Source organism: Lemur catta, chromosome 8 (assembly GCF_020740605.2).
Source record: "Lemur catta isolate mLemCat1 chromosome 8, mLemCat1.pri, whole genome shotgun sequence".
In the NCBI taxonomy this organism is placed as follows: Eukaryota; Metazoa; Chordata; class Mammalia; order Primates; family Lemuridae; genus Lemur; species Lemur catta.
The window spans coordinates 51745089-51767323 of NC_059135.1; the positions used below are offsets into that span (position 1 = coordinate 51745089).

A 22235-nucleotide genomic window follows, 5' to 3' on the forward strand; every position below is an offset into this window, starting at 1 on the left:
AAGTAATGATAAACTAGAATCTATTTGCTATAAGCTAGATGTATTTGAAAACTGGAATCAGTATTTACAAAATGGATATGTCTGTCCCAGGTTCATGCATGACAGACAATTCATGAGCATTTAAAGAATGCTGCCCCTTTTGGGTGTATATCTTCAAGAAAAAATATGGAATAAAATTTGGGCTTTCATGTTTAAATTTTTATAAAAATTTCTATGTTTTTCACTATCCTTTTATTCTTACATCTGTAAATATTTATAAAATGACTTTAAATTTATACAAAAATAGAGTTCATGGACCTGGATGGTAAATGGTGATGACTCTTTTTTGTGGCACAGAGAGAATTAATTTCTGGGGTGTGATAATGTTTTTTATGGTTATGTAGGAGAATGTTCTCGTTTTATTTTTAGCACATACATGCTGTACTATTTAAAGGTAAAGTGTTGCATGCCTGCAACTTACTTTGAAACGGTTGATATGGCTGAGGTAACAGAGAGAAGGGAAGAGAAGGTAACAGTGGGACAAAATGTTAACAATTAGTGAATTTAGATAAAAGATATACTGATATTCCTGTACAATTTTTTCAGTATAATTTTTGTACATTTGGATATTTTCAAAATTAAAAAAAATTCATGAATATGGAAATTTGGCTCTCAAACAAATGAAAAGAACCATCACCCCCCCAGTACACATTCCTTTTAGAGGGAACACTTGCATTTATACTATAAATGTATATTTTTAAATTATTAGTTTAGCCTACTTCTGACTGTATTAGCTTTTTACTACAGAGCAGCAGAGGATTAAAATGGTTAAGTTAATAATATCCATTCATTTGCCACCAGGGGTTTTCTCAGAACTTCTTAACACTTTCAGAAAATACTGCATTTAGCAATAAAATGCATAAATTATTTTCCTTGTCTATTAGGCAAGATTGCTGGAACAGTTAACCCCAGTGGACAATTCAGCTCGTGTCAATGTGTTGTGTGTTTTTATCATTTCTTATGGCCTATTCACACAGAAAATCAAGACAATTTTCTTTAAAATTACAGGCACATGTACTGAGAACTCAAGTTTTCTGAAATTGTTTATTTCATATATGTGCATGAAAGAAACCAGTCTAATGTTTATTAATATGAATAAAATTATATTACTCTTACCTTTATTTTTGAGCATTTATTGGTGCTGGGAAAACATTTACTGCTTGCATATTTGTACTGACTTTTAAAAGTATACCAAATATTTAAAAATTTATGAGAAAACAGAATTTGATCTAATTGTCACTTGTGAACTGTAAAGATTTATTTATTTTTGTTATGCTGTGTTATAGGAATTTAAACAGTCTTATTAAATAATTCTCTCTTACAGACTGACAAAGGTACATGAAAATCTTTTTCCATTTCTGTCTTTTCTTTGTGCTTGATATTGGTTTGAATCAGATAATTCTTTTTTCATATTCCAGTGACAATGACCTTTTGTTTTTCAGTCCCTACTATTCAGCATCCTTGAGGGCATTCTAACAATGTTAGTGCAGTAAAGCATGCAGACACTATTTTAAACAAAATGCTTGTTCACAGCTGCATAACATAAATCACTCAGTCTGCTTTTTGCATAACAAATAATATTGCTTATTAGAAAGCTACATCAAGTCTGGAGTTAAATCAAAGAAGACTCTATTTAGATATTTAAAAATAAATTGATTATCCACCTTTTCATTTCAGTAAACATTTTGGACTATGTCATTTCATGTGTGAAGTGTGTTTGGCATTGGCATGGTATTCTGGGTCCTCAAGTAGAAATGGGAAAAAACAAAGTGCTATCTTCTAAATAAGGACATTTTGGAAAATCCTTTATAGTATCTTGAGACTACCAGATATCCTGTTTCAATATATTCTTATAAGAGACTCTTTATACTACTTTAACTCATACATTTCTTCATATGGCTTTAACCAGTACCCATTTCTCCACTGTGTCCCATGCTTGATTTCTATAAAAACATCATTGTCATGTGCATGGGGTTTAAAATTATGTCAGATAATTGTTGGCTGGAGTCAAATTGGACCACTTTAGCTCTACATCAGATAATCACTTTTTGTTAAGCTGTTTTCTCTGTTTGCCATTCATTCCTCTGAAAATGCTCAGTAGCTTAGGAAATGCTCGTTGGCGGCATGACAAAAAGGAATGTTACTCTGTAATAGCTTAGGTTGTGGTATCAAAAATGTTCTGAAGACTGTTTATGACAGTCTTTCCAGTGACATCTATATTTGTTTCCCTGGAACTTTCTTTAATGTCAGGTACTTCAGAAATCAAGTTAAAACAATTTTTTGGTGATGATAATAACAACAGCTAATACTCATTTGTCCAACTGACACGCCCAGTATCAGACTCAAAATTACTAAGTGCTAGTAAAGACAGGTTTCCAGCCCCCTGGAGCCCACACTTTTAACCACTGCCCTGCACTGCCAAAGCTAGCAACACAGTGAGCTATGTTGACATAGTCCTGAAACTCACAATCAGCCTGGCAGAGAACACGTGACACTTTTTCCTCCCGACCACCCAGAGGTGAAGTGCTCAGATATCCTTCGTCTTTTGCTTGTATTTGCTTGTTGTTCTTTTTCATCATCATCATCTTTGTCTTTGTTTGTTTTGCTTGTTCATAGAGAAATATCCCAGTACTTTCAGTCATTAGTTTCCATGATCTTAATATATGTTTTGTCAGCTTCTGCTCCAGATTTTTCTGCTCTTCCTAAGAAAAACGTGTTTTGTGACTGGGCTTCCAACAGCCTGAGTTGGTCCACTGATATCATGCAAGACGACTGCAGTGCTCTGTGGAATCTAAAACACTTAACTGTGTTTTATATGCATGTTTTCTGTTTTATGATCTGGCAAAATGTTGAGTCACTGTAGTTCTGCATGCCATATGTTGAAGCATGGGCTGTGGTAGGAGGGAGGCACGAAGATTGGACGGTAGCCTGCCCAACTGTGGAAAATACCAGCGAGCATAATCATTGTTATGTAGCATTCTCTTTCTAACCTTAATATATTTACTTTGATGACCCCATGTAGAAGAATTTGTGGTTGAAGAACTGAAGGGTTCAAGATAAAGTATTAGAGTGATCCTGGGTCACTAGTAAAGCTATGAATGCCCTCATAATTTTCTTTTTATATTCACTGACATAAAATGAAGATAGACTACTACAGAAGGAATATCAGTGATTACATTAGGAACTTTGCAGGAGCTCCCTCATCTAAAATTTTGAGAATATGCCTATAAATTCATTTTTTTCATTGTTGCAGACATACATACTAAGAGTTTATATTTTTCTATTTCTAGTCTTCTCTATGCATAGCCAAGTCAGAATTTTTCACTTTCTCTGTGATAGGGTTATGTAGCTTAATTCCTTACACAATAATACCAGCCTTAGCACTGAACACTTTACACTTAGGTGAACACTCTAATAACCTGACTTTATGGCCTCCCTTCTGCCCTCCTAATAGAATGAGGACAGTTGCAAGATCTCACTTTAATTTCTTTGCCCCAACTTCCATTGTCTGAATGCTGCATTGCTAAAACTGTGACTACTGCTCTGCCACCCACTTCACCTTCTTTTTTTCTTCCATCCTGGATCACTCATTTTTTAATCATCCCCAACAAAAGTGATTCATAGGTTAAATATTACAGGAAGTAGAAAATTCAAATATCTGCATATTCTAGCAGGAATTTTTAGCTTAGGAGAGCTTGAAATTGGGAAGGGTTTACTGTTCTGACCGTATAGGACTGCTTCATGAGGTGTAGACAGTAAGTGCCCTTCTTCTCACTAAGCCAGTCTGTATGATGAAGATTCAGGATATCACCCTCCTGTGGGTTTGAAAGGAGGTACTTCTTGGATTTGATAGATTTAATGAGGTAGCAACTCTCTTTGGACATAGGAACCAAAGAACATCCTGAAAATTTTGTTGATAGTTATACTGAAGCATGAGCTAGAGGGAAACCAACAGTAGCAAGAAGACTTTAATATCGTCATAAATGAACCTGACCATAAGGGATACTGACTTGTTTCTACTGTCCTTGGAAGCAGGGAAGCTGGTCTTGAAGCTAGGTGTTTCAGAGTTATTAATGTCCTTTTTTTTTTTTTTTTTTTTTTTTGAGACAATGTTGCTCTGTCGGCCAGGTTAGAATGCCATGGCATCAGCCTAAGTCACAGTAACCTCAGACTCCTGGGGTTAAGCGATCCTCCTGCCTGAGCCTCCCAAGTAGCTAGAACTACAGTATTGTCCTTTCTTTAGAAGTGTTAGTTTTTGGGCCCTTATGGACTGCACTTGAAGTATTTCCTCAAGCATCTGTATCTGCCTGTGAAAAGTTGTCTTGGCCTTTCTTCTGCTCACATGAAGTTGCTTAGATTGTCTCTGTTCAATCCCCAACTCATGTGGCTTTGTATTTTGGCTGCTCCATATTGCCTTGATATTTTTAGATATAGTCACCTTGCTCTGCACTGTTTGCCTTGTTTCTAACCTAGCAGTCCTTTATTGTCAGTATCAGGAGTGGTTAGGAGCATGAGATCTGGAGTCACGTGATCTTGGTTCAAGTATTGGCTCTGTTGCTTGTGACTTTAAACAGGTACCTTGATCTCTTTCAAGTACTGGTTTTCTTATCGATAAAATGGTAATAGTAATAATGCCTACTTTATAAGGTTGTATTGAGACATAAATGAAATATAAAAGCATTTAACAAGAGCCTGGCACAGTATGAGTGTCCAGTGCAACAAAATTTACTACTATGAACTAGTTATTTTTGTAGGCCAGTGATTCCCAGACTTTTTAACTTCAGGACCCGTTTCACTTTCAAACGTTATTGAGAACCCTAAGGAACATTTGTTTATATGGGTTATATGTATTGCCATTTATTATATTTGAAGTTAAAATTGAGAAGTTTTAAAAATTATCAATTTAAAAATAACATTAATAAATGCATTTCATGTTGACATATTTTATGAAAAATATAACTATTTTAAAAAGTAGTGAGAAGAGGTATATTTCACATTTTTACCTGGCTTAGAAGACAGCTGGGTTCTCATATCTGTAGTCATCTTTTGCAATATAATTATTTTGATTGGGATACATAAGGAAAATCTGGCCTCATACAGATCTACAATTGGAAAAGAAGTACTTTAATAATCTTTTCAAATATTAATAGTTATGGACATTCTTTGATACTTCATTAAAACTTGACAAGTGGTAGTTTCTTAAAGATCAATTGCAGTGTGGACTCTGAAACCATATTGATGAACATTTTCTACTCTGTTACATTAAAATCCATTGTTTTATTTTGTGTTTTACTAGATCTTTTACCCATGCCTGTATTATGCATTTGTCATTTCAAAAATGTTAGTTCATTCAGTTACATGAGTCTTCTGAATGTTATTAACACTATATTTAAAAATCACGTCCTTTAATGTCATCATTGATCTCATTGGAAAAGTTTTCAAATATTAACAAGCTATCAAGCTCATGGTAGTGGATACAAGTTTCCCTAAATTCTAATTTTCACTTGAAAGCTTGAATTTTATGACTCGTGATAAATACTCTCAGTTGTTTTTATTGAAGTAACAAGCTGACTCTGTTCATTTTTGAGAAAATATCATATACCCAAGTCTCATTTTTCATAGTTTGCCAGTCATTCTTTCAAGTAAGATGATGTGTTTGAAAATTGCTGCTGGTTAAGCTCACAACTCTAATGTTCTCACACGTGCTTTTCTTCAAGACAGCTATCATACTCAGTATACAACACATGTGCCTTGTGCACACTTCCCATTTTTTCAACAGAATGTTAAAAAGATATATACTCAAGAGTCAAGATTTGATAAAATTAATACTTTTTAAACTGCTTCATCAAGGACATTCCTAGGTGAAACTGAATTTTTTTTTATTTTACTATGCCTATGTGGTGGTGAAGAGTACAATGACAACTAATATAGTTTGTTGCCACTGCTGTTTTATGCTGAGGTGCCAACAGTTTCACCCACCATAGTTTTTGCACCACCAGTGCAAATGTCAATACAGTGAAAAAGGCAAGTTACTTCTTAATATGATTATGAAAATAGTTTTGACTTTATGGACTCCCCAGAAACCCACAAATGTCCGCAGACTACACTGAGAATTACTGTTCTGGGCACTAAGGATACAGTGGTGTTAAAAACAGACAAAAGAATTCCTGTTCTCATCAAGTTGACATTCTAGTGTAGAGAGACAACCAAAAAACATCATAAATTGGTAAAATGTATAGTATTTTAGATAGTAATAACTACTAGGAGAAAACAAAAGGAGAATATGAAGTGTTAGGGGTTTTGAGCATTTTATATAAAATAACAGGGAGGGTCTCATGGAGTAAAGAACTGAAGCAGGTGAGGGAGCAAGCCATAGAAATACCTGGGAGAACATTCCAGAAACACTGGGTGGAAGTGTGTCTCATATGTCTGATAAATGGCAAGGAAACCAGAGACTGGAGAAGAGTGGTGAGGGGGAGAGAACTAGGTGAACTCAGTGAGGTAAGGGGGCCATATCATCTAGGGTCTCGTAGGTCAGTGCTTCTGAAAAATTGACGTGCATGCACATTACTGGTCTTGTGAAAATGCAGATTCTGATTCCTAGATGGGAGTTCTACAATTCTGCATTTCTAATAAGTTGTTGTCCTCTTTGAGTAGCTATCTTTGTAGGCAGCTATAAAGAGTTTGGGTTTTATTCTGAGTGACACAGGAAGCCATTGGAGAGAACCCAGCAGAAGAGTGACACTCACTTATGTTTTAACATGATCAGTCATAAATATTAATAACAGTAGCAGGTCTGTAATCCCTTATCCAAAAAACCCTTGGTACCAGATATGTAATAGAATTCAGAATTTTTAAGATTTTAGAAAGGTGTGATACATTTCATATATATAGTATATTTTATAACACCCCCAGTAGTGTCTGAAGCATTACTCTGTAATCACACATTAATATTTCTGCAATGAAGAGGATGAATAGTTACACTTAATGGGATAAATGAAGACTAAATATTCTCATATCATTTAGGTGAGATTTTTGCCACCAAATGAGTTATTAAGGAGTTATTAAAATACTGGCAGGTTCAAGACAGACCAGGATTTGCTGCCAAATGTGTTATAAAAATACTTTCACTTTTCAAAGCATTTGGATTTCATAATTGAGAAAATGTAGACCTTTGTTGCTGTTATGCTTTCGGTTAATTGTGCCTCATGTCCCCACATTGCAGGAACTTTTTAGGACAATCAGTCCATTACGTGTTCATTTCAGGCCTTGTTGGATGTTAAATGTAGGCAAAAGACATCACAACCCCCAGATCTTTCATGCCCTAGTTGTGCCCTCAGAAAGAAAAACAAGTACCTACCAATTTGGAACACAAGTTCTTATTTCCAAAGAGTTTTTGCATCTTGGCAACCTATACTGTCATGTATACAGTCAAAGCATAGTTAATTAAAAGATGCTGAGCATTTTATTATACTTTGGGACAGTTAGCATGTGCTTAGAATTATCCAACTGTGCTCATTTGTGGTTGACACAATATTACTTCCATATCTGCCTTTGCCTTCTTCCCTCCAGCTATGAGCTGCCTTATTCTACATTTGGCTCTGCAGTTTGTAATCGAAAGCAAACTTTTCTGTGTTCCTCAGAATCCTCCCCCTTTTTTTTCTTAGTGACTGTGTGGTTTTCCCAGAAAAGTCCAGTTTAAAAGAAACACATTTGGAAATTATCATCACAACATGAGGAATGTTGTGATCTTTTCTTCCCATCTCAGTTACTTGTGACATCAAAGTATTAGTAATAGGAGCTTTATCTCTCTTTTCCCTATAGAGTCTCATTTAAGGGTTAGTGTATCTTATTAATATTTTCTGAACAACTGTCTTCTTAATAAAGCTTGAACACAGATGTAAGGAAGCCTTTGAAAGGCTGCTGTTTTAATGCTTGTCGGCAAAATGACATACTGACTCTCATCACTGGGGAATCCTAACTATGAATCTATGTCAAAGAATAATACACATTCTAATAAACACATTGTTTTGCATACTCCTAGGCCTGAGAATATGATGATCAATTCCTTTTCCAAGGGCAAGGATCCAGATGGGTCATTACTACAAAACTATGTTGCAGTATGAGAAAAACATGGATTGGGAATAATTTGCCCCCAATGATGAATAATAACAAGGAGAAAAACATTGTTTGCAATTTTTCCTTTAAGAAAAGATCAAGGAGGATATAAACTGTCTACTGAAGGGGGTGAGGGCATTTGAGACAACTAAATTACAGTTCTTAAGTAACTGACTAGGAAGCTCCCCATGAGAAGTATAGTTTTAGTTGGTTATTTGCCAGAATTTGTAAAATAAAAAGTAAAAATTTTGCAGTGTTCATATTGTTACATTTTTAGTATCTGTAACTTCAAGTGCTATGAATGGTTAAAAGTCTAACTTGGGTATGGAAAAAATGTTCATCGGATATAAATATATATATATTACACATATATATATATATAACATATATATACATATATATATTTTAAGATAGAGTCTCAATCTGTTGCCCTGGCTAGAGTGCAGTGGCGTCATCATAGCTCACTGCAACCTCAAACTCCTGGGGTCAAGTGATCCTCCTGCCTCAGCCTCCCGAGTAGCTGGGACTACAGGCACATGTTACCATGTCCAGCTAATTTTTTCTATTTTTGGTAGAGATGGGGTCTCGCTCTTGCTCAGGCTGGTCTTGAACTCCTGACGGCAAGTGATCTTCCCGCCTTGGCTTCCCAGAGTGCTAGGATTACAGGCATGAGCCACTGTGCCTGGCTCTAAATATATTTTTTATTGTGGTATAATATACATAACATATTGTATATTCTTTTAAGGATGAATTACAATGACTTCATAAAAAATTAAAATTTATTGCATTTTAATTTTAGACATGTGCGATGGAGAGAAGTAGAAGGGTGTACTTTATTACCATTGTTGAGACAATAGAATAAGTACCATTAGATTCTATTTCCTTTAAAATATGAGGAGCATTGTTGAGAATATAGAGCAAATAAATAAATTGTCTATTCTATTTTCTAGGGTAGAGGGTTTCAAGAAATGTATCATATTCTTAAAGGTGATTTTTTTTTTTTTTTTTTACTTACCCAACAAAATCCAAATGGTAGTCAGTGGGAATGTTGAGATTTTATTGAGAGGCTTGGCAGGAGCTAAATCTCATCTTGAAGTTCCCTTTGAGAAACCCTGTGGGTAATAGGTCTATCTGATGACTGTCTATAAATGTATCAACATGTTAAAAGAAACATCAGAAATTACCAAATCTTTTAAGAAGAAAACCTCAGATATATGACTAGTTGTCTAGAAGAACTAGTAGGTTGGAAAGTGACAGTGCTTACCTTTGGATTGAGTTGAATGACCCACTTCTTGTGTATAGTTTTTTTGTTTCTAAGAGTATAGTGAAAAGATTGAGTAAGCAGAAGGACTTTGTGTAATGTTGGCTAGGTCTGCCAAGCTGGTTGGAGGAAACTTTGCTAGGGCCTTTAATAAAAGGCTTGAGCTTTTAAAAGGAGAGGTTTCCAAGTTTGCTTCACATTTCGTTTAGGAGGCCTTGTTTGCCCAGGCTGTGGGTCCGCAGTGAAGAGTTGAACACTGCATTTGCAGAATATTTGTTTCTGGAGACCTTTGATCAAGTTACATGTGAGCTCTAGAGTTGTAGATTCAGAAGGTTTTTTTCCCATGTATTAACAGTTCTGGGTCACTATTCTCTGAAGAATTAAAAATAATTATCTTTGCTTTTAAAAATAGTTTACTTCTGTCAGAGTTGAATCATGACACATCAGCTTGCAACTTTGAATGGTTTTAAATGACTTTGTTGCTTCTAAGGGTAAATTTAACTGACCTGATTTGGCCATGACTTTGTAGGGTGAATTTTAATTATCTTAGTTGAAATGCCTTTTTTCCACATTTTGAAGCATTTTCTAGGAAAGAAGTTTAGTCAGGATGTGAGCTACCTAGAAACCTAGGAAAGCTCATTTTTGTTTCCACATTAGTTTAGAATTGTGTGTGCTATTGTGAGTCTTTTAATTTTTACTATGAGTTTTTGTTTTCCATGAAACACTTCTTTTAGAGTAAGGAGCTTGGTTTTCTTTGTGACTTTCAAATACTAATAGTAGTACTTGTTTAGTATTTATTGTTTATACCCTTATTCTTTGAAAAGATCACTTTACAGTAAGATAAGAGTTTTGTGGTCACAAGCATATCATTATTTTGCTGTATCTAAATTTGGTGCAGAAACAGAACAGCAACAGGTGGGGATTAATCATTAATGCCTTGCATTTTTGGATTAAAGCTGTACAGGGAATCTCACCAATTGGTTGAAAGGTGATTCTTCATTTGAAGGAAGAAATATCCTTTTTCTTGTCAGCAAATGTCATTCTTTTTATACAGTTCAAAATTGTTAATATTCAAACCAAAGACAATCTGAAATGAATATGCTTTAAAACATTAATCACACAGCTTTTGAGTGTTTATAAGTCTTTAGTCTAAGTCTCATTTAAAATACAACATAGTCCTTTTGAGAAAATCCATCATATTGTTTAAAAATTGTAAAAGCCTTTGGTTTGAGCCTAAAACAATAAACAGCTTAAATTTAATATTCTAGTCTGTTCTAGAATGAACTATTTAACTTTTAAAATAAAAAGTTAAGCAGGTTTAAACTTCACCAGAGGAATATTGTCCTAAACCAAAGAATGCATAAGACATAAATGTGTAATGGTACACAAGACTATAAATAATGAAAAGAATGAAATAATTCTTTTTTAATTTTCAAAGATTAATCATTTTTAACAACCTCTATAGATGTACTGGTTGTAAATAGGATCTAATTGGAGAGAGCATAAAGATTTATTCAATTATGTAATATTTTAAATTAATCTAAAAAATTAGGACATTAGGGTATTTATAAGTAGATTTAATCCTGTCCATCAGTAAATGAATACTTTGAGTACCTCTTAAATAGCCCTAATGTTGTAAATTCTAAGATATCAAAGACATTATCTGAGATAGATTTTACTAGGATTTTTTTAATTATTGCCTTAAGGTACAGATAAATATCTTGAAATTTTTAATATTTGAAGAAAAATGAATGTCCTGAAAATATAGAGAAAAAGCAGCCCCCCAAATTATGGCAACAATGAGTTTACCACTAAATCTTGCTTAAAATCTGTACCTTTGAGTTTAAAAAAAGCAAGAAAAATTGGAATTGGAATCATTTTTCATAAACATGATAGAATATGTAAAAATATGTTTGGATAAGATTTTCTTAGCTCACAATTCTAGCAATTAACCAAAAGTGACAGGAAATTTAATTAAGAATTAAACTAAATTAAATTTTACTGGGTTTCTCTGGTAGTGTAGTCAAGAGCCCACTTAAAACAATTAAAACCTCCTGTGGAGGTTAAGGAGGCGCTTCTCTATCTGAATGAGTTTCCATGTTTTCCTCATCTTACAAATAGTTAACATACACTTTTTTCTTTTTAATAGTTTTTTTTCTCTTAGGATAAATGTAATATATTCATTGTGTAATATTTAAGAATATATAGATACATAAAAGTAAAAGTCATCATTTGAAGAAGGGTTGCTTCTCCTAGTTCTGGGAGAGAATACACCAAGGCCATGGGCAGCTGATGTATATAAGTTAACTATCTCTTGTACTTCTAGAAAGAGTTTGTTATCTACCTTAAAAGGAAACAAACCAAGATGAGAGAACTGAGAAAATTGTCTCTCAGAACATTATCTGTGCTCTGTGGTTTAGATACCTGCATGAGAAAGGCTTATCTAGAGATTACTAGTGTCAGATCCCCTGAGGGTCTCCAAGTTTTTTCAGTTTCTACAAGATGAATACTTTTCATAATAGTACTAAGACATTATTTTACTTTTTTCACACTCATTCTCTTGCAAGAATCTAGTTGAATCTTCCAGAAGCTACATGGCATGTGATATAACAACAGGTGCAGATTTGAGAATCTAGCTATCTCGTATTAGGCTAGATAATTAAAGAGATTTGCAAATTAAAACCAATTTTTTCATACTGGAAAATAGTTATGTTTCATAAAAATGTTAAGATATAATGGGTTTATTAGTTTTAAATGAGTTAGCAAAAATACTATTAAAATTGCTGTTTTAATTTCTAACATGGTTAATATCAGTAAATATCAAAAGCTCTTTAGAATCTAGATTTCTGAAACCAAAAAGTTTGACAACCACTGGTTTATAAGTTTTAAAATATTTAGAAGAGAACCAACTTTCTGACAGATTAAAAGTCCTTTTCATGTGGTCAAGGTATCTTCAAACTGGATACTGTATATCATAATTGATTATATCAGTTTCCAATTGTTGGGCATTTAGGTTGAATCCTGTTTTTAGTCTTAAAAGTAATAATGCAGTGATATGCTTCTATATTAGTATTTTTCAAACATCTTTAATTGTTTTGCAATAAATTCCCAGAAATAGAACTGCTGAGTCAAAAGGTATGCAGAAGGAATTGTCATAAATTCAGGGGCCAAATATGCTGCCATATTTTTTTCTATTAATCAGTGCCCCAGTTAGCAGGAAATGCAATATCTTCCTCTTTTGGGGTTTCCTCCTCCAAGCTTGAACCGCAGGAGGTTTACTCAGTCCCAGAGTAGACCCATCCTCTTCCAGATGCCAGCAAGAGAACTAGTAATACACTGCTGCTCTTCCCTTCATCATCATTTTCTGTCAGTGTTGAAGACCAGCCCTGCACTGTTTGCTGATAGTTGCTTGTCTGACAGACAGCTCCTAGGATGCCGTTTCTGATCAGTCGATGGCCCAGACCACAGCAGTTACCCCAATGGAATGTCAAGATTATACTTTATTATTATTATTATTATTATTATTTTTTTAAGTTCACTCTCTTTTAACTCAACGATTCAGTGTGACTGAATTCAATGTGACTGAGGTCAGAGATAACTTCCAGCATCCACCTTAGGCTGTGCCAGAATCTGTCCTCTTTAATAAACCCAGAAGCTTTTTGTGTGGCTTTAGATCACCAGTTTCAGTTAATCCTTCAAGGGCCATTTTGTTTTGGGATTGTCTCTACCTCTTCTTGGCAGTCAGATTGGTTTGGACTATGAATGTCTTCTGTAACAGAACTTTTAATTTTGAATCTCAGGAATTAAAGATTGGAGTAATGTTTCTTCCTTTCTGGGAGGATTTAGGGTCATAGAAACTTGGTCTCCCTGACTTTGGCAACTAATTCTGCATATCAAGAAGTTGAGGCACTCTTTCCTAAGCCGTTCAACCTTCCCCTCCCTGTGTCCTCCCTCCCCCTAGTTGCGAGGACGGTGGTACCTAGCCTTTGCCTAAGGAAGTTTTCAAGCAGCACTCCTCTCAACAAAAAGATCCATGCCAAGGTGATCTAAGATCTCTACCTTTAAACATAGGAAAGCCTGTCATAATTTTTAAGTGTTCTTCGAAGAACATCTCATTTAATCCCTGCCTCAACAGATATCTATTTACACACTTTTATAGGCTTATGATACATTTCACCAATTGCTCTCCAAAGTGTTTATGCCAGTTTACACACTCCCACCAGCAAAAAATAGATTGTTAGGAAAAGACTTAAAACCCAGACAGTGCTCTTAAATACCACTAATTAGAATGGCTTTAATATTAAAAGAAACTCAAACTCTTCTCCCAATATTTCTTGGTTTTTTGCTGAATACTAATTTTATTTGGCCACATGATTGTGAGCTGTAGCATCTTGAATAATATCTTCTATGTACAGGGAAGAACAAAATAGGAAAAAGAGAATAATTGGCTGAAATATATGTTAATATTACGTTTTCAAATTCACTTTGGTGAAGGTAGGAGGGGGGTACTTACTAAAGGCCTCCTAAGTGCAAGGTGCTTTATGTGTGTTGCCTAATTTAATTCTCACAACAAACCTTTGCTATTACTATTCCTGTTTTAGATGATATTGTTATTCCATTTTATAGATAAACAGATTAAGGTTCAGAGAGGTAGTAAATTTCCCAAAGTCACACAGCAAGTCAAAGTTGATGTTCCCTTAAGAAAGCCTGTGTAGCACTAGGTACCCAGTTCCTCAAAGTCAGTACTTTGAGACTTAGCCTCTTTCTCACCTTCTCCAAAGTCAAAATGAATGATCTTCAGGAGGCCCTCATTGCTCACAGGTGCAAGCTTTGCACAGGATATGTGAGGAGTTAGGGCCAACTGCAGAGTTAGAGGGCACAGTCTCCAACACTTCCCTCACTTCTGACATCAACTGCAACTTGACAGGGAGGAAGTTCCCCAAACCACCCTCAGGGTCTGTAATTTACTAGAAGGACTCAGCAGAACTCACTAAACACTATTATACTCACAGTCATGGTTTATTACAGGGAAAGGATACAGATTAAAATCAGCCAAGGGAAGAAGCACATAGGGCAGAGTCCAGGAGAAATACAGAACACAGAGTTTGCATTGTCCTTGTTCGTTTGTCCTCTCTCTTTGGAGTTAGGCCCCATACTCTTCATGCATTTATGTGTGATGATATATATGGTGTTATTTCCAGTCAGAGAAGTTCTCCCAAGTCTTGGTGTTCAGAGCTTTTGCTGGGGCTTTATTGTGTAGGTGTTGTTGGTTAACTGATACCACATGATCCAAAGCCCCATTCTAAATCACGTTACTCTGACTAGCCCAGACCAAGATTATCTCCTAGTAGTTGAGGGCAAAGGCCACACCTCTTCTAGGACAAGATTCAGTTCCTTCCTACACAGGGTCCTGGTCTGGTTGAGTGCCTGCTCTTTTCCTAACCCCGCATGGTCCATCAGGAGGCACCCGGTCACTGCAGCTTATGGTTCGGAGCCAGACAAGGAGGCTGAGATGCGTGGAATATGAGTGAGCATCAGAACAGTAAAATTACACTCTTCTGTTATAAACCCAAACTTACAACACATCATACTCCTTGGGATTGAATGACAATATAACAGCATGCATATATCAGTGAAATCATAAAATGACTTAAATGCTTACAGGCAAAATTTTTCTAGTATTGGAAAAATACAGTTGAATTAATTATATACATATTGAGACAAACTTTAATATAATTAACCCCCAAAATGCACATGCACGTACACATATACCCCCAGCAGAGGAAATATGTATGTATCTATGTATCACTGCATTAAGGTCATGTTTCATCCTAACTTTTTATCGTCGCTAGGCAAGTTCACCTGAGCAAGCAGTTTTCCTGAATAATTGCTTATTATTTACAGTCTTCATTATTCATGGATTCTGTACTTGCAAATTTGCCCACTTACATTTATTTGTAACCCTAAAATAAATACTTGTGGCACTTTTGCTGTCATTTGCAAATATTCACAGAGCAATAAAAAATTTGAATCATATGACCTGCATGTTCCCAGCTGTGGTCAAACAAGGCAATGCTCTGCCTTCTTGTTTCAGCTCTCATACTGTAAACAAGTATGCTTTTCATGGTTTATTTAGTTCCACATATTTTTGCATTTTTGTGAGGTGCTTTTGGTTAGCGATTTTGCCATTTAAAATGGCCCCCAAGCTTAGTATTGAAGTGCTGTCTAGACGTTGTTCCTAAGCACAGAAAGGCTGTGATGTATCTTATGGAGAAAATTTATATGTTAAATAAGCTTCATTCAGGCATGAGTTATAGTGCTATTGCCATGAGTTCAATGTTAATGAATTAACAGTATGTACTAAATAAGATGTCTTTAAAGAGAAACACACATAAAACACGGTTATGTATTTATTGGTTGATGAAAATGTGACCAGAGCCACACCAGAACCTGACCCTGGGAGCAATGGTTCAGTATTTTCTCCTAAATAAGGTGTTTGAGGTGACTTCATAGAGTGTAACTACTGTGAATAACGAGAATCCACTGTACTTGCTGCCTTACTGCATTCATTATTCATTTATTTGTGTAATCTTTTATTTGTTCTTTAAGCAAACATATTCGAACACTTCTGGGTGCCAAGCAATTTCCACATGACTTAAAATTTCCCTTTTATGTCTTTATGTCCATTATTAATAGTCTTGCTGTAGCTCTCAGACTCAAAGTATTTGTGTGGTTTATGATAACACATCGTAAATGAAGTGTGAGATTGCATTTAAAGGTTGGGAATTGGGGGCTGACTGTTTTGAGTCTATGACCATTTTACTTGAGCTACATATTCAGTCTTCTCAATAAACTTGCCAGGGATTTTCTTGCCTCCTTTGAGACCAAGATTTTTAGGATCAGATGGCCTAATGGATTCATGTTGCATGCTAGCAGAGCCAGGTGATATGGCTGGCCACACCTTTCCACACCAAAAAAATGTGTCTGCTGTTTTGGCTACATAGTCTTGCAGGCAGAGCATTTGGCTGTGGAGATTATTCCTCAGCTGTGCTTTGCTGATGAGAAGCCAGACCACCTTGGCCCCTTCTCCTTTCTCTGATTACTCCATCTCACACATGTGTTTGTATTTCCATCTCTTCGCACGACCTCTTCCACTGTCTCCGATATCCACACTCAAGCCAAGTGAGGGGAAATGGACTCAGAGAGCAGATGTTCACCTCATGTTCTTTGTGGCTCCCTCTCTTCCATCGAAGTGCTTCTCATTTCCTGGTTTTGATTGTCCAGGATGTATGAGGACTAAGAGCTGTACCTTGCTGCTCTTCTCTCTTCATGCTAATAAAACCATTTACGCTGGAATCCCCCAAATGTAATGGGAAAAAATATAGAAATCCTCAGCATTTCCGGGGATTAAAATTGCTATCTGGTCAATTTGACTGAAAAGGAAAAATTCCAATGATTTTAGGGATTTTCAGTGAAATATTAATAATCTTTAAGTCCAAAGAAACAAAGACTTCATTGACTGTTATTACCTCAGTTACTGTAAGAAATAAGTGCCAGCAGTAAAATTAACTTTGTTCTTGTGTGATAAGCAGTTGAATAAATACGGTAACTTTCTTTGAACATCTTTGTAAAACTGTACTCCAAGAAAGTAAGGACCAAGACTAAAAAAGAAAAAAAAAATGTAGAATGCCATTTAGTGCCTAACGCAATGTCTAGGACAAATAGTTCTCAACAAATATATATTAAATGAATTAATGATTAAAATATCTTATTTAAAATATACATGTTCAGTAATACTAATTTGATATTTATTCTTTCAGATACAGATGAATATAGACCTCCTGTTTGGAAATCTTACTGTAAGTATACAAATTAATTGTGTGGGTTATAGTGCTTTATAAGTAATACAAAAATATTGGGATCATTAGATATAAAAATTCATTCCATTTTGTACTTATTGAAAAACTAATGTACAACAAAGTTTGTGGGTAGCATAGAAGATGTAATTTGAGTTAGATATTGTGCACTGTGTGTTTTGTGTGTCTGGGTACATCTCATCCGTCTGGGCTTGCACGGATTCCATGTGGTGGAACTTGAGACCACTTGCTAAGAATGGCTGATAAAACTAAGGTAAGGAGATGCTAAGAATTCAGGCAATCTAATTATTCTCAGATCCTGACTCCTTATGTCAAAAAGGAGTGATGATAAGTTAGGAGGCTGATAAATGATGATAAGTCAGGAGACTCTCTTAACAGAATGAGTAAAAAGAGACAAAAAATAATTTTAAATCTTTTAAAATAATTTTCTCAAAATATAAAAGAGGGATATTTGATTTCTGTATTACTCTTTAAATTTTACATTAGAATAAATATTTCTTCAAGAAAGTCTAGGTGTTTAGTCCTTTATTTTCCCTTCCTTGTTTCTAGAGAATATTATTTCATCGAATAAAGGATTTTTCAGATTTTAAGAGTAGAAAGAGGGTTAATGTAATTGAAGTAATTTTTAAAAATATATGAATGCACTATTACAGAAACAGTACTGTAAGTTTTTGTTTGTTCTCTTTAGAGTCGAATAAACCACCAAAGAAACCTGTACTTTAAATATAGATTATTAATATCTTTTAAATGTTGAGAATTATTCTAAATTTTGATGTTCATAAGTTGCTGAAATTTGCTGACTAAAGGAGCAGCAATTCAAATTCTCTTTGGTTTTATGTTCCCAGAACAACAGTTTTATTTTAATAGGTTGTTACTTTGGGCTAATTATTAATATAATAGTAAAATATGAACAATCTCTACGAATATTGCCACAGATGCTTCCCACCCCTCACTCCACTGGTGCCCTTTTCTCTGCCTCGGGAGTATAGTTCTAAAAATGTGTAAAAATTACTAATGTTCTTTACCTCTTAAAGATTTTGTCTCATAATCTCATTGGCTGGAAGCCTATTTAAAATTCTTCTCTGCATTTTCTGGTTTTCAGTTTATCTTTTTTCCCTTTGGTCTGACTTGTGCCCTGCACATTTTTGATGTAAGAACATTTATGAAGCCTTAGATTATTACTGGGTTTATGGCAATTTGTTTTCCCTCTGAACAGTATTGACTAGTAAATGTAGTATATGCAGTTGTTAGTTTTTGTTGACTTCATATGTCTTGCAGAAGCTACCCTTTGTCTTAAAAATAGCATATTTCTTTCTTTTTTTGTTGTTTTAGTTCTCTTACTGAGTTTTATAGTTTCTCTTAATGATTTCAATGTCTGAACTCCCTACCATCATGTTAATAGTATTATAGGAACATGGAGGGAACTATTTGAAGAGCTTTTATATCTTCAAACCATCAAATGAAAAAAATTGTGATTCAAGGAAATTTTATAATTAAACTGTGTTAAAGCCAAGTGGAAAGGTCCTTTTTCTGTTTTGGTCATATGAAATTTTCTTATAAAATCATGATATCAATCTAAGATTTGAATACGTGCAAATTTTAACCAATGAGAAAACAAAAATTATATTCTAATCATGAATTGTTATTATCATATAGATTTTGTTTGTTTGGGATATTTTTTTGAGATAGAGTATTGCTCTGTCACCCCAAGTATAGTGCGGTGCCGTCATGATAGCTCACTGCCACCTCAAACTCCTGGGCTCAAGCTATCCTCCTGCCTCAGCCTCTCAAGTAGCTAGGGCTAAAAGCATGCACCATGACACCCAGCTAATTTTTTTTCTATTTTTAATAGAGACAGGGTCTTGCTCTTGCTCAGGCTGGTCTCAAACTCCTGAGCTCAAGCGATCCTCCCGCTTCAGCCTCCCAGAGTGCTAGGATTACCAGTGTGAGCCACTGCGCCCAGCCTGATCATATAGACTGTTAAATGTGTTTGTCAAAATTCTGACTTAGAAAACATTGTGATTAGGTTGAATCCTTTTATTTGTTTCGTCTTTGCCACTCTCAATTTTACAGTTTTTACAGCTAGCTATAAATAATTTCCAGTAAGGTATTTATTAATAGTACCTTGAGGAATTCATCCATTCAGTAGTCTTTTTTTCATAGGAAAAAATTTAAAGACTGATAAGCCTGCTATACCTTTATTTCATCAATGAAGATTGGAATTTTAAATAACTGAGGTAATAGGCCTTGTCCAGTACCCTTAATATTAATACTTGAGCCATGATGAATTTTTAATTCTTAGGCCAGACCTACATATACATATTTTATTTAATATATATATAGGTCTGGTTTAAAGTTAGTAATTGACAGTAAATTCTACTGACAGTTTTTGGGACTAATAAACTATAATGCTTCAGCATCTTCTCTGTGATACAATATAAATTTAGTTATTAAAACAATTTCAAAATGGTAATAAAATCAAATGGATTGAGATTTTTAAAATAATCAGTTATGTCAGTCTATGTAAGGAGGTACACACAGAATGAAACTTTCAAGAAGTCCTAATTGTTTATTTTTATTCTGTATTAGATCTATTAATATAAAGCTTAACGGGGACAATTTACTGTCAAAAGTTGCTACATGTTTGGGGTTTTTTCTGTCTTTGGTAGGGTGGGGTCTGAACAGCTTTTCACAGTTTGATTCCGTAAGAAACCTGTTTTACCTGTGCCCCTGTTGTGCTTTCCACTTCTGGTTCAATTGATCTTGTAAAAACATAATTCTGACACCTTACAAATACAAACTAGTAGGGAAATAGAATTAGCGAAAAGTCCAAGTTGTGGACTCTTTTAAAACAAACACAGTTTTATTGCATTTTGATATGTATTGTTTGAATTAAACAAGACTTACATGTAATAAATGAGGCAAGCAAGCCAGGCAGGGACTGAGAAAGTAGATCGTGAACACTCTGTCTGTAGAGAGGAGCTCAGAATTAGCCCCCTTTTATTGTTGTCATGTAAGATTCTGTGTCTGGTATTGTCAGATCTTCTTGAGGTTTCAAGAGAAGCTGGAATTCTCTTTTGCTTTTGTTAAAATTTAATCTCTTAATTTTTAAATGTTAAAATACAGTCAAATTTAAAAGATAGCAAACAAAACACATGTGAGTCAATTTGGACTTCAAGATACCAATTTGTGATTTCTGAACTTGATTAACAATATATTATCTCTGCGGACGGAGAATTTCATTAATGAGTATATAAGCGTTGACACTCCTAAGGTGATTGAAAATATGTTAAGTACTTTAATCATATATCCTCTCATCCTCAATTTAGCTATTAATTTTTGGTGAATCATTTAATGATCATGCCTGTTTAAATGCAGCTGAATTCCAATTCAGATTATCAAAAATTTCAAACTGAGGGAGTAGGGCCTGAATTAATTAGATCTTATTACTGTATACGAGGTCTATCCAGAAAGTATATCCAGCCATTGTTAATATAACACGAATGGTTTGCACAACGTCAGTGTGACCTGGCAGCCAATGACAGTGGAATGGAATGTGTGTGCATGAGCAATGAACAGCTTCACCATACTAGTCAGTGGGGCGCTAGACGCCATTGAGTGAGCCTGTGGACAGTGAGGCCGTCACATTCAAGATGATTGAGCGAATATAGAGCAACAAATGTACTTCAAATTTTGTGTTAAGCTTGAACATTCGGATGATTCAGAAGGCTTTTGGGGAGGATGCAGTGAGTGCAGCGCAAGTAAAAATGTGGCACTGACGCGTTAAAGATGGTTGAGAATCTGATGACAGTGATCCATGTTCTGGAAGGAGGCCTGCAATAAGCAGAACGCCTGAGAATGTTGAATGTGTATAAGTTAGATTAAGAAATGCTGGGAGAACCGTGTGAGGTCCCAAGGTGTCTGTCTGGAAGCGGACTGAAGCATCATTGTCCTATGTACAGTGTTTCTTGTATTTTGTAACTTCTTCAATAAATGTCTCTTTTTCATATTACATGAGTGGATACTTTCTGGACAGACCTTGTATAATTTTTTTTATTATTATTTTTTTTGACATGGGATCTTGCTGTGTTGCACAGGCTGGAGTGCAGTGGCACTTGTGTAGCTCACTGTAACCTCAACCTTCCAGCCTCAAGCAATCTTCTCACTTCAGTCTCCTGAGTATCTAGGACTACAGGTGTGAGTCACCATGCCTGGCTAATTTTTAAAAAATTTTTTTGTAGAGGTGGGGTCTCGCTGTGTTGCCCAGGCTAGTCTCAAACTCCTGGCTTCAAGTGATCCTCCCACCTGGGCCTCCGAAAGTGCTGGGATTACAGGCATGAGTCACTGTGCCTGGTCACTATGTATAATTTATTAATGATCCTTTTGCTAGGTGTTCCATGAATCCAAATTTGTTATATTTGGTTATAAAATATCCAGAGAGTCCCCCCTTTATGTATTATTTATTCAAAATAAGCTACCACTGGTAGCCAATCAGGAGGCATTTGTCTAAAGTCTCCTTTATATGAAACTGAACTATACCCTTTGAGGCTATTAGAAGGACTGAAAAAAATTGAAAAGTAAATATCCTTATGTGATTTAATGTTAAAGAAAAAACATTACACCATTTGAAACTCTGATGAAAACAAAAGGTGAAACCTGGATCAATTTTCAGGTGATGATATTTTTACCCCTTTTTTCACACTGGTATATCTTAATTGTTGCTTATTAAATAGGTAAGTGCTTACTGATGATAAGCAGATACTATAGTATTTGTGCTTTGAATCAAAATCAGCATTTTCATTTCTCTAATAACTTTTAATGATGTTCTTGACTATCATTCAGTTCTCAAAATTGTGTTTTCAAGGTGACAGTACTTTCCAGAGCATTTTCTTGACAAAGGAAAACAACTAATCTTTTGAGAATTACTGATCAAAGTAGAA

The 22235-nt window shown here is 35.1% G+C and overlaps 1 protein-coding gene across 1 annotated transcript in view; it reads left to right on the forward strand.

Moving 5' to 3' along the window:
• CHN1 (chimerin 1) overlaps positions 1 to 22235 on the forward strand; it is a 187490-nt gene that overhangs the window by 33523 nt on the left and 131732 nt on the right. Inside the window, exon 2 of the mRNA XM_045558932.1 lies at positions 17239 to 17277. Within this exon, the coding sequence (XP_045414888.1) occupies positions 17239 to 17277 (39 nt within the window). The remainder of the gene's footprint in view (positions 1 to 17238; positions 17278 to 22235) is intronic.